General features: G+C 35.3%; 1 protein-coding gene across 4 annotated transcripts in view; it reads left to right on the plus strand.

Annotated features, from left to right (window-relative positions):
* Positions 1 to 15,919, plus strand: part of COL14A1 (collagen type XIV alpha 1 chain) — a 238,104-nt gene that overhangs the window by 29,350 nt on the left and 192,835 nt on the right. For all 4 annotated transcript variants that reach the window (XM_061172169.1, XM_061172166.1, XM_061172167.1 and 1 more), the window contains exons 3-4: positions 332 to 475; positions 4,555 to 4,644. In XM_061172169.1, coding sequence (XP_061028152.1) covers positions 332 to 475; positions 4,555 to 4,644 — 234 coding nt within the window. The remainder of the gene's footprint in view (positions 1 to 331; positions 476 to 4,554; positions 4,645 to 15,919) is intronic.

Genomic DNA, 15,919 nt, shown 5'->3' on the forward strand with positions numbered 1-15,919 from the left:
TCACTTCATTATAAAGCAGAAACTAACACACCATTGTAAAGCAATTATACTCCAATAAAGATGTTAAAAAAAAAAATAAAGCAACAGTGTGTTATGATGAAAGATATTTGCACATGTGTTTTTATCTAATTTAGATGACTGTTTGTCTAATGCAAAGAGTATAACTGAAAATGAGAATGAAAAGTGTACTGAAATTAGTATTATGTAATAACATTATACATATTTTTGAATGTCTTCACCTTTAAAATCTTGATTTCTGGTTAATAAAATTTCTTAATGTACACAGTTAACCCACTTCTTAGAACTGATTTATCTTTCTGTTTTATTATAGGTGGAAAAACCAATCAATTGAATCTCCAGAACACTGCAACTAAAGCGATTATTCAAGGTCTTATGCCAGACCAGAATTACACAGTTCAAATTATTGCATACAATAAAGACAGAGAAAGCAAGCCAGCCCAAGGTCAATTCAGAAGTATGTATTTACAGATCATAAAGTGCTGCCATGGGACTCTGTCCCAGCTCTGAGTTTGAGTCTGTGGTAAATATTGTATTGATAACAGGTTAAAATCCTAGATTGTTTAGATTTGAAAAGATCTTAAAAGACATTTAGTATAATCTTCTGTGAGTTCCTTCTATCTCTAATATTCTCTGTCCCTTCCTTTACCCATTTCATGGTGCTCCTACTTATCCTTTAAAAAGGTTTTAGTTCTTAAATAACTCCCTGACACTGTCCACTGAGCCTTATGTGGACATCTCATCTACCCAGCACATAATAGCTGCTCAATAAATACTTTAAGGAATCTGTGAAGGGAGGTACTCTGTCTGCCCCCATAATGATCTAGGAAGAGAATGGATGGGAGTGTCTTCATATTTGAGCCAGTTCTCAAATAGTAAGTTGGGCAAAGACTTGACATATAGAGACATTCTAAGCAGGAGAGAAAGCTCTGAGGCAGCCCCATCCATGTCTGTGCTGTTCCATTAGAAAGCTTTTCCTTATGTTGAATTTAAAAGTTGTCCACAAAGACCCTGATTCTTTTGCCTTTCAGGAAATATTCATTCATTCACTCATTCTTTTTTTTTTTTCACTTAACAAGTGTATATTGCATGGCTACTAAGTGTGAGGCCCTATTCTAGGCCCTGGGAACATGACAAATCCCTGCCCCCATGGACCTTATAGTCTAGTGACCAGAGACTACAGCAACTCCCTCTTCCTGGAGGTGACCTATCTAATTGGAGGGCAGTTTTGTGTATCAGGAATACAAACAGAAGAGGTCTGTCCTGGTTAACTTTCTGTGTTACTTCATTGTTAAGGTAGACTCTTTAAAAAACCCAACTCATTATTAAGGACAATTTTAAACATAACTTAAAAAATCAGCAGATTCATAAAATAAACCCCTAAATATCCATCAGTTGCTTCAACAATTAACCATTCATGGTCACTCTTGTTTCATTTATACCCCCATACTCCCCTCTCTCATATTATTTTGAAGTAGATCCTACACATCATTTCAAATAACAATAGCTTTTTAAAGGGTTAATCCACAAATTGCGAAGGCTGTGGGTTCTAGAACTCTATATACAGCAATGTTCTATTTGGATTTTTCTATCCCTCCCTTCCTTTTTATCTTTCTCTTCTAGGTAATGTTTTATGAGACACATTTTGTGATTTTTCTTAAATTAAAAAAAAAAACTTTGTTAACCCGCTGCCTCTTGAAACTTCTGAACAAAGAAACATTTGGTGAATCCACCTGTCAGCAGGACATACAGATGTTTTAAATGTTACATTCTTTTGAGATTCACAGTGTCTGGAAGCTCTGGGAAAGGGTTTTATGTTATTTTCAATATAAATCAGCCTTCTGTCTCATTTTATTGGCACTGTGCTTCAGTTTCTGGCCTCTGACATTCCTACATGAGTAAGGGAAATAACTTTCCTTAAAGTTTGTGAGAAGCAGTAAAAAGGACAAGGAGAAACAATTCATTTCACTTTAGTCTTAAGCTTTTGTGCGATTGATTATTGCAAATATTCCATGACTAGCAGCATAAGAAACACAGGTAGCCTTAAAACTTTGCCAATAGCTATTTACTCAAAACATTTAAAAAGAAATGCTTTTGTTTTCAGTTTGCTTAGCTCTGCTGAAATAATCTTAGTGAAACAGTCCAACTTGTTAGATAAATTATATGGACGCATACATATTTTTTAGCTATGTTATTTTTATTGGCAGGATAGAGATCTTAGTTCTTCCCAAATAACAATTTATAAGAATGAAATTAAAATAACTTGTTTGGATGGTTTCCTTTTCCATTTTGCATTTCAGTTATGTTTTCGCTCCCTGTGAGATGGAGCTAAAGTCTGGTCTCCCCTCCCTGGAAACCTTTCATGCTTGGATCCAGGAAAATAATGATCTAGACAAATCCTGTGGATATAGGTTTGCAGTTAGTGTAGGGATTTGAATTTTTCAAAAGTCCATCTTCTGATACACAGGGAAACATAAGGAACAACCTTTGGATTTTGAAGACAGAAAGGCATGTCTAAACTGTTATGATTCCAAATCTGGTGTGTGTATTTGGCCAAGCAACTTAACAACTTCTAGCCTCAGTTTCCTCATGGGCAAATGGGGGGATGGTTTGTGCCTATTATTGTGTGGATTAACTCACGTCAGCACATAGTAGGGGCATGGTTGCTTTTGTTGTTATGATTAATACCACTTTACTCTTGACAGTCTGTTTTCTAATTGATTTTGCCTCCTGCGAGAGGAGGACAGAAGCTTGGCATGGCATGTGTTACATCTTGTATGTGCCCTAGAGGCCCAATTCAAAGTGACTGTTTTGTTTTTTTCTTGTTCATCTGTAGAATGGATTTTGGCCCTATTTTGGCAAACTTTATTTTTGGTCACTATTTTTCTCTTTGGAACTATATTTTGCTCATCTCTGCCTGCAAAATCTTGCTCCTTTTTTAAAGTTTGGCCCAAATGTCACCTTCCTGGTGAAGTTTCCCAGTGTCTCCACCTCTGCAATTATTCTTTCCCAGATCTATTTCTACTTTTAGCACAACTTTCCTCACACTAGAGTTGCAGACTTATTTTCTTTTACAGAATGAAAGCAATTTGAGGCCGTGGCCTATGTGTGGGTGGGGTTGAAGATGTAGATTTGGAAATTATCCACGGAAGGGTGAGAATTAAAACTGTGGGATGATAAAATTGTAGGCGGGGTGTACAGGGATGCAAGGCAAATGTAGTTTATGACTATGTTTCAGGAATGGAAGCAGAAAAATAATCCAAAGAATGAGAATGTAAAGGAGGGGTCAGAGGAATATGAGAACACCCAGGATAATGCTTTTTTAAAAACTGAGAAAGAAAAGAATTTAAAGGAAGAGGTGTTCCAAAGTGGCCAAGCCTTATAAAGAAGTCAGAAGATGTGGTCTAAAAAATGGATTTAGAAAATGAGAAGATCAGTGGAAATAGCAGGATTAAGACACCTTGTATTTAATTATTATTTTTAATCATGGAATTTAATCTCTAAGTACCAGAAAGCCAAGGAAGGTTTCTATAAAGGATTCATAGAACTAGAGCAACCCGGCCTTGGCAGATGGCAAGTCTCAAACCCTTTTAGCAAAGGGATGGAAGCCAGTAAAAAGAAGAGGAGGAGGAGGAAGAGATGATAAAGACAGGATTCATGGAATAATACCCTAAGAAGGCAAGAAGGATGGTTCAAAGGAAATCATTGCTTACCCTACAGAGCCAACCCTCCAATAAGTTTGCAGATTTCCATGAAGTGAATGCAATAATTAAATGAAATATTTTGCCATGGGATCACTTCCTCCTTTTCACAGGGTATTTGTGCAGATATCACTGCCATTTAGCGATGACTCAGGACAACTCCAGGTGCCAAGCAATAGCAGGGAAGCTGCTGTGGAGTGAAAAGTAAAACTATTGGAGTACATAGGAATGAATGTATTAAAGGACCGAGGGTCATTCTGGGTCTCTGAATATTTCATAATGAAAGTATGGAAGAAATACTACTATTTATTAGTAGGGAAACATTTTTTTTAAGTTTGAAAGGAAATTATTGTGGAGTTCCCTATCTTCTATTGCAGATAGACCAACTCCAAATGAGTATATTCATGGCTAAGATCTTTCTAGAACAGGGGCCAACTCACAGGCCTTCCAGAAATCTGAAGACGTGGCTTGAATCCTGTGCCAACACTTTCTGGTTTTATGAGATAAGTCTTAGCTCCTTAGCCTGTTGGTCCTTCATTCCCTCATGTCTGAAATGGGGCTAATCTTGTGATTTTATAACAACTATGAAGGGTTAAATTTATCTGATACATCTGCCCATAGTGAATACTCTACCAAAGTAATTCTGTGATTTCCACACATTCCCATGACAAAATTGAAAAAAATAGCAGCTCCAATCTTCTGAAATGAGTTTCTACCATGGAGCTAATTTCTACTTAAAACTTTCAATACTTGCAAGGGTTTTAGTAAAAATTCATTGAATATTTTCTTTTAGGTTTTAACCTAACATGTTGCTGTATTTTTACTTTTTTTCCAGTTAAAGATTTAGAAAAAAGAAAGGAACCAAAACCCAGAGTCAAGGTTTTGGACAAAGGAAATGAGAATAAACCATCTGTACCAGAAGAAGGTCAGATTTTTTTAAAATTTAATTGGCTTATTTGGGGGATTGAGTTGTCTTAAGAACACAGACAATACATACATCCTTGGCCGTTGGTCCCATCAGAGGAGTACAGATCTAATATGAAAATCTCCCTCAGCCCCACCTCATTCCCTCCTTCCTTCCTCACACATAGTAACTGTCAACACTTCCCTCTCCCTTACTTTTCCATATTTAATACATCACTAAGTTCTAGTGAATTTATTTTCTATTGAAATACTGACAGAATCTGTTCGTTTCTTTCCATGTCTATTGCCAACACTCCACTAAGCTCCCCTTTCTTTCCTGGTGTGCAGTATTATTTAGCAAGATCTCAATTTGTTCTCTGCCCAGAAGTTAGAGTGATCTTTGCAAAACAAATCCGACTCTACGCTCCACGTACCACCCCCCCGACCCCCGCACATCTTAAAACCCCTTCAATGGCTTTCCACTGCTCTTAGGATGGAGGCCAGATCCTTATCAAGACTTTCAAGGACCCCCATAGTCTCGTGACCTACCTACCTTTCTTCTTTCTTCATCTCGCTGTTTAATTTTAAAACTTTACGAACACATTGCAAAAACTAAATACTTCTAAAAATGAAATTGCAGGGTTAAAGGATATGCAAATTTTACAATTTTGATAGTCTACCAAACTGACACAATTTTTTCAATAATTTATTCTTAAAATGTACACTTTCCAATATTTGAAATTCTCAGTTTCAAAGTTTTCCTATTTCTTCTAATAATTTATAATTTTATATTTGTATTAACTATATTATTATGATTTATTGTTAAATATATCAGGTATATAAAAAGTATAAAAATAAGTAATAAACAACTTTATCCAGTTAAGAAGATAAATATAAACAGCACAGTCGGAACTCCCTATATATCCCTGTATATTCCTTTTCCTCCCCTTCTAAGAGGCTGCCAGTATTTGAATTCAGTGTTTATCGTTCCAATATGTGTCTTTATCATTTTACTACATAAATATATGAATCCTGAAACCATATTTTAATTATGAATTCATATCTTAAATTTTGTATACATTTAATCAAAATCTATGTATACTTTGCAACTTGCTTTTTTTCACAAATATTAGATTTTTTGAATTATCCATGTTGACTTATGTGAGGCAATTTATTCATCTTTGTTGTGTATAATTCCATTGGATAAATATAACCCAATATATTTAACTCTTCTACTTTTGATGTTCCCAGTATTTTGCTATTACAAAATTGCTGTAAGTATTCTTATTTATGTTGCCTTCTGTACATGTGGTAGAATTTCTCTAGCATATACACCTAGATATTGAAGTTTTCAATTATAATGTGTGCATATCTTCAACCTTGTTCATCTTGTCTATGGTATCTTATTATTTTATATGTTTTTATATATAATATTCTTTCCTTATTATGTTTTTCTTTTTCTAACTTCCTGAATTGAATGCTTATCTCATTAATTTTCAGTATTTCTCCTTTTCTATTATATGCATTTTTTAAGGCTACAAATATCCAAGTACTGCTTTAGCTGTATCACATAGATTTTGATATGTAGTATTATTTTTATGTAGCTCATGCTATATAATTTCTAATTTCTACTAGGCTTTCTATTTTGATCCACAAGTTATTTAGAAATATATTATTTAATTTCTAAACATACAGACATTTTTTAAAAGATACGTATTTGTTGTTGGTGTCTAACAATTGCATTGTGGTACCAATATTTTTAAAAAATTTGTTCAGACTTATTGTTTAAATGTGGTCAATTTTTTTTTAACCATCGCTTGTGTTCTTGAGAAAAATTTTAATCTCTGTGTCTGGGAGATTTGTCCATTTCTCTTTGTAACTCTGGCAATTTTGCTTTAATTAGAGGCTAAGTTCATGTAAAGTAAGAGTTGTTATATTGTCCTAGTGAATAATTCTTTTTATTTTGTAAAAATTTTCTTTATTCTTAGTAATTCAATATTTGACTTAGATACTATTTTGTTTAATAGTCACATAACATGTTGATTCTCTGCCCTTTAAGTTTCACCCTATTTGTGTTCTCAGGTTCAAGGTGAGTAAATCTTTTAAAGAGCATTTAGTTGGATTTAAAAAAATCATCTCTTACAACCTCTGTATTTTAATTGGTGTCTGTAGTCCACTTACATTTTGGATTTGCCATTTATTTTATGCTTCCTATTATGCTACATTTTCCCCTTGTATGCCTTATTTACTTAAAATTGATCACTTTTTTTTTTTTAAAATACATTTTCCCCTCTACTGAACTAGCAGGTATTTAATCCTTTTGTGTTTTTTGTATGATTATAATTAAATTTTTAGTGTGCATACAAAACCAAACTCTAAAACTAATCAGTATATTTACCATTTCCCAACCAATACAAAATTTTATAGTACTTTAACTTCAATTATCTACCCTCTATATTTTACATAATTCATAACAAATACATTAATTTTAACATTTTTGCCTCATGAAGGTATAATATTTATAGTAATTATAATTTTAACAGTCATTGTTTGTCCAGGACTTCCCATGTTTATAAATTTCTTTGCTCATTATTCCATCTTGCATCTCAGATTTTCTGCATGTGTTCAGTTTCCTTTAGAGAAGATCTGTGGTGGTAAACTTAACTTTATTCACACAAAAATATCTGCAGCCCACCCTCATTTTTGAAAGACTAGCTGGGTACCAGGTTGGAAGTTGTTGTCTCTAATCATTTAGAAGATATTTCACTCTCTTTTGGCTCTTGTTTAAGACAAGTCTGTTGACAGTCTAAACGTTATTCCTTTTCAGGTAATCTCTCTTTTCTCTCCAGATGCTTTTCAGGCTTTCTGTTCTTTTTCTTTGGTGTTCTGTTGTTTCACTACAATAAGTCTTGTTATAGACCTCTTTGTGCTCCCAGAATCAGGATTTATAACTTTCACTGATTCTCAACCTTTAGCTCTTCAAATATTCTTTTTCTCAGTTACCTATTTCTTTCTCTATTCTCTCTTTCTCTGTATTCAAATTATATTTATCATAGATAGTCTTTTTTGATGATCTATGTCTCTTAACTTTCACATTTTCTACCTCTTTGATTTTATCAATGACATTTTGGGTAATTTCCTTTATCTTTCTATTAGTATACTAATTACCCTTTTATCTCTTTCTAATCTGCTTTTTAGCCTGTCCTTTTTAATGAGTAAATCTTTTATTTCTAGAAATTATATTTGATTTTTTGAAAATTTTGCTAGAAATTTATCTGGTACATTGTTCCATTTTAGTGTTTTTTAAAAAATTATTCTGCTGTCTTAATCATGTTTATTTTATATTCTGAACCCAATAATTATATTATCTAAAGTATTTTAGGGTTAAATTTTTCTTTTCTTTTCTTTACTGGTTTTCATTCATGGTGCTTGTTTTCTTGTTTGACATGTCACTTTGATTTGTGAGCTCTTTTGTGGGAATTCTTCACAGCATGGTTTAGGAGTGAGCACCTCCAGAGAGGTGCCCCTTGGTTGCTACCAAATTGGAACCATTTTATGTTAATTTCTTGTTTGGGGATGCTCAAGCTTGCCAATGTTACAAATTCATAAGACACTATGTAAATATTGTTTTTCTTATTACCATTTTACCCACTTATTTTAACATCCATTGATGATTCTTGCCTGAGTCAGTTACTACTATAATGTTTCTGAAATGATAATTTTCCTAACTTCATTGTTCATTCTACATTTATTAGGTGGCATTCTACTGTAAGGGAGATCTTTCCCTTCTCCCATATTTATTTATTTATATAATTTTTATGAATTTTTATTTCATGTGATGGATTATAATCCATTACTATCATGTATTTTGATGCTCAAATTCTTCCAGAACTGCTCAGTGGGAGCTATTTCAAGGTGTCTCCTATGCGCTTTTAATATATCCCCATCATTCTTGAAGCTTTTCCTTACTTTCTGGCACAAACCTTGCATTCCAGGCTCCTCTTGTAGTTTTTGTGCCCTGTCCTGAAATCAACCACTTCTTCAAGGAGTTGGGATTTTTTTCATAGAGAATGGTATTTAGATACCAAAATGTGGTTACTAGATGTGTTTATGCTTCTGGGTTGTCATTGCTTCTAGGCCCTCTTATCTGAGAATACACATACACACACACACACACACACACAGCCCATTATCTATTTATCTATCTATCTATCTTTCTATCCTCTATCTTATTGTACCTTGTATCTATCATCTATCCATACCACAGGGTTTATTCTAGCATTTCTTCTTCCATATTTACAACTCTCTCTTCAAAAGAGTTGGGTAACATGGCTCCCAATATCTTAAATGCATCTACTTATATGCTCAATCATAAAAATAGTTTCAAACTTGCTAATTTATACACTTAGCAAAAAGTCTGTCAACTAGAGTTCGATATTTGCCTTTAGTGTGGGGTATATAATAAAATATCTGTGTTCAAAAGGATCTTGGGTTAGTTCTTTTCCTCCCTGTTCACGGTGGTTTTGTTATTCATTTTTAATACAGTCAGGGTAATTTGTGAGTACATGAAACATTAATGTGGTTCCAAAAGTAAAAAAGTATACAAAAGGGTAATACTCAAAAGAGGTATGACTTCCCCTATTTCTTCCACCCAGCTTTACTCACCACCTTTAAATAACCAAACTCATTAACTTCTGATTTACTTTCCCTGTGGTTTTTTTTTTTTTTTAATTTCTAAATACTTTTATGGAGGATTTTACGTGTAAGTTCTCGGCTGAGTTTTGGCTTAGCATTCTTTGCCAGGCAGTGCTTAAAGAATGGCACTCAAGGTGAAACCTATCTTCCATCCATGGATTAGAGTTTGATCCCAGAATTTAGCTATAACTAGATATTCCTAAAATGTCCTCAGTTCTCCTTTCTTTTCCCTGATGCACCTTCCTCTTGCTCTTCTAAAACATAGGTTTGAGTGAAGTGAATTGAACACAGGGAAAAGAACAGTGAAAAGTGAGAGTAACGTTAATATATGTTCTGATAGATCCTCACAGACATCCGCAGAAGGACCTTTCATTCAGCAGTTCATTTGCTTTACACACTAAACACATGTTTATGGAGAGGCCTTTCCTGAGCCCACTTTCACTAGGGACTGTTTCAACATATTTATTGCAGTGATGAAGACCTGGGTTAGGGCAAAAACTTTCAGGAATTTTGTAGATAAAAGGTGGCTTCCTCTTTTAGGTGAGGGTTCCCATGAGGTATATAAAGGGGCAGAGAGGATTCTGAGGGCACTGGTGATATGAGTGAATAGTCTTAAGAAGTAAGTTGTAAATAATGGTGAGAATTCAGGTCAGAATTAGGGCTCCCAGGACAGTGAGGGGGAGGGTTAATGGGGCCCACTGGAGATTTTAAAAAGGTCTTCCCCACCCTTGATGTACTTCTTTTTTTTTTTTTTAATTTTTAAATTTTATTTTATTTATTTTTTTATACAGCAGATTCTTATTAGTTATCCATTTTATACATATTGGTGTATATATGTCAATCCCAATCTCCCAGTTCATCCCACCACCACCACCACCACCACCCCCGCCGCTTTCCCCCCTTGGTGTCCATATGTTTGTTCTCTACATCTGTGTCTCTATTTCTGCCCTGCAAACCGATTCACTTGATGTACTTCTTTCAAGATGTGATAGTTCCATGATTCACATTGAACTCTGCTCTTTGTTTTCCCTACAATCTACAGTCTTTTGGTATAAGAGTCTACATTGATAGTGGCTCAGATACAATTGGACATAGTTCAAATATTTTACAATTTTAGTTTAGATGTAAAGAGCTAAGATCGTTAACAGAAGTTGCTGTGCAGTTAGTTCCTTGTTTGCCGTCTACTGTACGTGTTTCTTCAATAATCCAAATCCAACTCCCAAACAAAAGTGGTATTGGCCTTGGAGCATAATACTGGCACGTCTGCAGCAACTGCTATTTCTTGTGTGTTGTCCAAACAGCTTTCTCCAGTCATTTTTGGTGTTTTGCACAAGAATACAGGACTTGATTGAAAAAGATAATGAGATAGAAAGAAAAAGTAGCGTAGGGTTTCCTTGTTTTTTCCTCTTAATGGTTTTTAAATTAAGATCTCTGACCCTCTTTGCGTTTTTTTAAATGAATTATTTTTCTCTGCAGGGAGAAGGTAAGGGGAGGGTCCCAATGCTCTGATTTTTAGGAGGAAAAAATAAGATGAGCTTAAGTTATTCTTTCCAAGCAAACTATCCATTCTTTCCATGGGCAAACTATGGCCCATGGGCCAATCCAGTCCTCTGTTTTCTTAAGTGGGTAAATGGGTTTTATTGGAACACAGCTATGCTTATTTCTTTATATACCATTTATAGCTGCTTTCCCAGAATATCAGAGTTGAGCAGATACAACAGAGATCAGATGGCCTACAAAGACTGAAATATTTTCTGTTTTGCCCTTTTCGGAAGAAGTTTGCCAATCCTTGCTTTAGAATGTTTAAAACTTTTGGATATGTTGGAACAGAATTACTCACTGGACTGAGTAATTCACTGCTTTTCTAAGGACAGCTGTCCATTTTGGTATTTCCAATAAGAATTACATAGGTTGTACTCTCATATATATGCCTTCAAAGGACCCTACTTCTCATGCTCTCACATTTGTTTTTTTTTCCCTACCTGAAACATGAATTCTCCCAATTAACATTAAATGAGTTAATACATATAGTGTCTAGAACATAGTCAGTGCTACATAGTTATTTTCTGTTAATATTAGAATGTATAGTTTGCATGAATTAATATCATCAAAGACCAATCTTTTGTGTTAGTGATTTAACAGTAAATGCATAGAAGAGATTTGGTGATTACCCTCCAGTGCTGAACACTGAGTCAGGCACTGGGAATTAATTGGTGATCATGGTAGGCCGGATTCTACCCTCATGAAACTTACATAGTCTAGCAGGGACTCAACGTGTTTACCCAGTGCCTTCTCCTGGGCAAGAGTCAGGTTTGAATTATATGTAGTTTTGGTTGAGCATAGCCAGGGCACATGATTATTCTCCAGGTGTATTTTCACTTACTGGAATTGCTTACTTCCTATAATACTTTTATAGTTCTTGGCTTGCAATTAAGAGATCAATTTGAAAGTTTACTGCTTTTTCCACTAGTTATTCTGGGCCTTAAATCTGCTGAACCCAGCACTGTGAGCTTAGTTTGACCAGGGTGGGACTGGAGAAAATTTTAATTCTGGTGATGCAGGAGTCAGAATATTGGCTAAAGCACAGGTGAGTGGGTGGGTTTTGTAGGTTAATTCTGGCTAGATCTTGACTTTTAGACACAAGGGGGAAGGGATTGAGTCCAGTCATAAACTGGACTTTGGGGTTAGGTTGTGGGTGGAATTCATGCATTAAAGGATCTAGAAGGATGCCTGGCCCATAGAGTATGCTCTTTTAAGTGTTCCTGTTCCTCCTCTTTTTTTTTCTTCATCATCTTCTCCTTCTATTTCATTCTCCTCTTCTTCCTCATTATTCTCATAATAATAATTATTATCATTACCTAGACAGTTGAAATAGTGTACCAGCAACACTAGGGCGAACTAGAAAATCTCTGCTCATAAGCATAAGGAGAATTTTTGGAAGCCCCTCTGTCTGTGCCTGTGTCCTGAGTGGAAAAATGTCTCCTTGAGAATTTATAACCATGGGCCTGTACCACATACAGATTAGGCATTCACATTTATACTCTTCACATGTTCTGGGGTCCTAATATTCAAGAAATTAATTTTAAACTTGCTCAAAGCTGGTATAAATTGGGTCCCTGGCAGAAGAAAACACAAAATCACCTTTGAGGCACACATGCTCAGCCCTAATTCTAAAGATTACCACAGATAAAGCAATGCCAGAAAGAGTTTATAATCCAAAATTTTGAAACACAGAAGTAAAACCATGAGTATGCGTCATGAGACACAAATATGGTGGTCTCAGAATCCCATGATTTCCAGTTATGAAATGATTACATAAATACTATAAAATAAACAACAATATTATTGAAGTCATAGACATAGTCAAAACAAGAGAAGGATGAGAGACCATGAAAACAAGAGTAGGTAAGATTTGAAAAGGGACTGAATAGAACATAAAGTGTTCTGAAGAGTGCAAATGAAAAATTAGCCACACCCAGAATCATGTTGGTGAAACTGTAAAACACCAAAGTAAAAGATAAGATTTAACAGACAAAACAGGAAAAAGGAGGAATAAAAAGACTTGTAGAAGCCATTTCTAAGTGATGGAGATCTAGCTATGGGTAGTTGTCTGTTCTTCAATTCTTTGGCATCTTAAGTAAAACCACTGTTTTAAATAAGTAATGTTAATTCAAGTTATTAATTTATTAAAAAAGGTTGAGAAACCCTGATCCAACAGAAGTGGTGATGTAATTTTGGCCCTGTTTCTCCTCACTTCTGCTCTCCAGTCGTTCCATAACACTTCTTAGAAGCACAGAGCAACTGCAGAGGTGGTCTGTCAAGCCCATGGCATTAGCCATATGGTAGGTCTGAGTCTGAGTGGCCATGCTCAGCGGAGAAATCAGAAGATCATATGACTGGCTTTTCAGTCCAAGGTTTAAGAGGATAAACAGTAACATTTTCGTTAGAATATTCTTTTTTCTTCCCCTATTGAACTTTCCTTTTTCTCCCTTAATTTTCTTGTTACTTCTTGAGGTCAGTGTGGCTCAGTATATAGCACACAGGTTTTGTGGTCATATATCCCTTGGAATGAAATCTTCCCTTGCTTCCTACCTACCTAGGCAACCTTAGGTGTAGAAACCTCTCTAAGCTCCAGTTTCTTCACTGGCAAAATGAGCATAATAGCCATAACGAGTATGCAGGCTTGGGAAGATTAAATGCTATCAGGTTTGTGACATACGTGCAACATAGCAGGTATGGGACGAATGTCAGTTTGCACCCCTTTTTCTATTTCCTTTTTTTCTAGTGTCTTCTTTTCAAAGAGAAAATATTAGCCTACCAAATGCAGCAGAGTGCTGCATTGTCAATAACTATTTGTTGAATATTTGGATTTGGCTTGTTTTAGACTCAAGGAGAGAGGTTCACATTCCCTTAGAGAAGATTAAGAAAGACTGTTTTCATGAAAAGAATGTTATTATTATAAAAAAGCAGAAAGCAGATTTCTGTTTTTGCTGTGATGTAAAGCATTAAAATTCATGTTTTCAGGAACTCAAAAAAGCATGAAACAGAATCAGTCATTCAGAAAATAATCATTGAACACCTGCAAAGTACATGATACCTGTGCATAAAATTATAAGGTTTCCCTGAGGGCAAGGGGCTGAGATTCTCCTAGCAATAGACCGCCTGTTTTCTCCGACTTTCCGCTACCCCTGACCACTCTTGATAAGATATTTTTAAAGGATTTTTGACATCTCTTCTGTTGGCCTCCAACAAATTTTATCATTCTTAACCCATGAATTTTCCAGTGGTAAAAAAAATATAGCTCTTCCTTAAGTAAGTTTTCAAATGTCCTCATTTTAGTTTTTTTAAATTTTTTTTCAGAGATATCTGAAGTTATCATTTTATTTTATTTTATTTATATATTTTTTAAGTTTTATAAGCCTATATGGGTTTTTTTTTAACATCTTTATTGGAGTATAATTGCTTTAAAATGGTGTGTTAGTTTCTGCTTTATAATGAAGTGAATCAGCTATACGTATACACATATCCCCATATTTCCTCCCTCTTGCGTCTCCCTCCCACGCTCCGTATCCTGCCCCTCTAGTTGCACACAAAGCACCGAGCTGATCTCCCTGTGCTATGCAGCTGCTTCCCAATAGCTATCTATTTTACATTTGGTAGTGTATATATGTCCATGCCACTCTCTCACTTCGTCCCAGCTTACCCTTCTGCCTCCCCGTGTCCTCAAGTCCATTCTCTATGTCTGCGTCTTTATTCCTGTCCTGCCCCTAGGTTCTTCAGAAACAGTTTTTTTTTTTTTTTTTTTTAGATTCCATATATATGTGTTAGCATACAGTATTTGTTTTTCTCTTTCTGACTTACTTCACTCTATATGACAGGCTCTATACCATCCACCTCACTACAAATAACTCAATTTCATTTCTTTTTATGGCTGAGGAATATTCCATTGTACATATGTACCACATCTTCTTTATCCATTTATCTGTCGATGGACACTTAGGTTGCTTCCATGTCCTGGCTATTGTAAATAGAGCTGCAGTGAACATTGTGGTACATGACTCCTTTTGAATTATGGTTTTCTCAGGGTATATGCCCAGTAGTGGGATTGCTGGGTCGTATGGTAGTTCTATTTTTAGTTTTTTAAGGAACCTCCATACTGTTCTCCATAGTGGCTGTATCAATTTACATTCCCACCAACAGTGCAAGAGGGTTCCCTTTTCTCCACTACCCTCTCCAGCATTTATTGTTTGTAGATTTTTTGATGATGGCCATTCTAACTGGTATGAGGTGATACCTCATTGTAGTTTTGATTTGGATTTCTCTAATGATTAGGGAGGATGAGCAGCTTTTCATGTGTTTGTTGGCAATCTGTATATCTTCTTTGGAGAAATGTCTATTTAGGTCTTCTGCCCACTTTTGGACTGGGTTGTTTGTTTTTTTGATATTGAGCTGCATGAGCTGCTTGTATATTTTGGAGATTAATCCTTTGTCACTTGCTTCGTTTGCAAATATTTTCTCCCATTCTGAAGGTTGTCTTTTCGTCTTGTTTATGGTTTCCTTTGCTGTGCAAAAGCTTTTAAGTTTCATCGGGTCCCATTTGTATATTTTTGTTTTTATTTCCATTACTCTAGGAGGTGGGTCAAAAGGGATCTTGCTGTGATTTATGTCATAGAGTGTTCTGCCTATGTTTTCCTCTAAGAGTTTTATACCATCTGGCCTTACATTTAGGTCTTTAATCCATTTAGAGTTTATTTTTGTGTATGGTGTTAGAGAGTGTTCTAATTTCACTGTTTAGAAATTAATTTAGCCGTCCAGTTTTCCCAGCACCACTTATTGAAGAGGCTGCCTTTTCTCCATTGTATATTCTTGCCTCCTTTATCAAAGATAAGGTGACCACATGCACATGGGTTTATCTCTGGGTTTTCTATCCTGTTCCATTGATCTATATTTCTGTTTTCTTGTGGCAGTACCATACTGTCTTGATTACTGTAGCTTTGTAGTATAGTCTGAAGTCAGGGAGCCTGATTCCTCCAGCTCCGTTTTTCTTTCTCAAGATTGCTTTGGCTATTCGGGGTCTTTTGTGTTTCCATACAAATTGTGAA

Source organism: Eubalaena glacialis, chromosome 17 (genome assembly GCF_028564815.1).
Source record: "Eubalaena glacialis isolate mEubGla1 chromosome 17, mEubGla1.1.hap2.+ XY, whole genome shotgun sequence".
Taxonomy (NCBI): Eukaryota; Metazoa; Chordata; class Mammalia; order Artiodactyla; family Balaenidae; genus Eubalaena; species Eubalaena glacialis.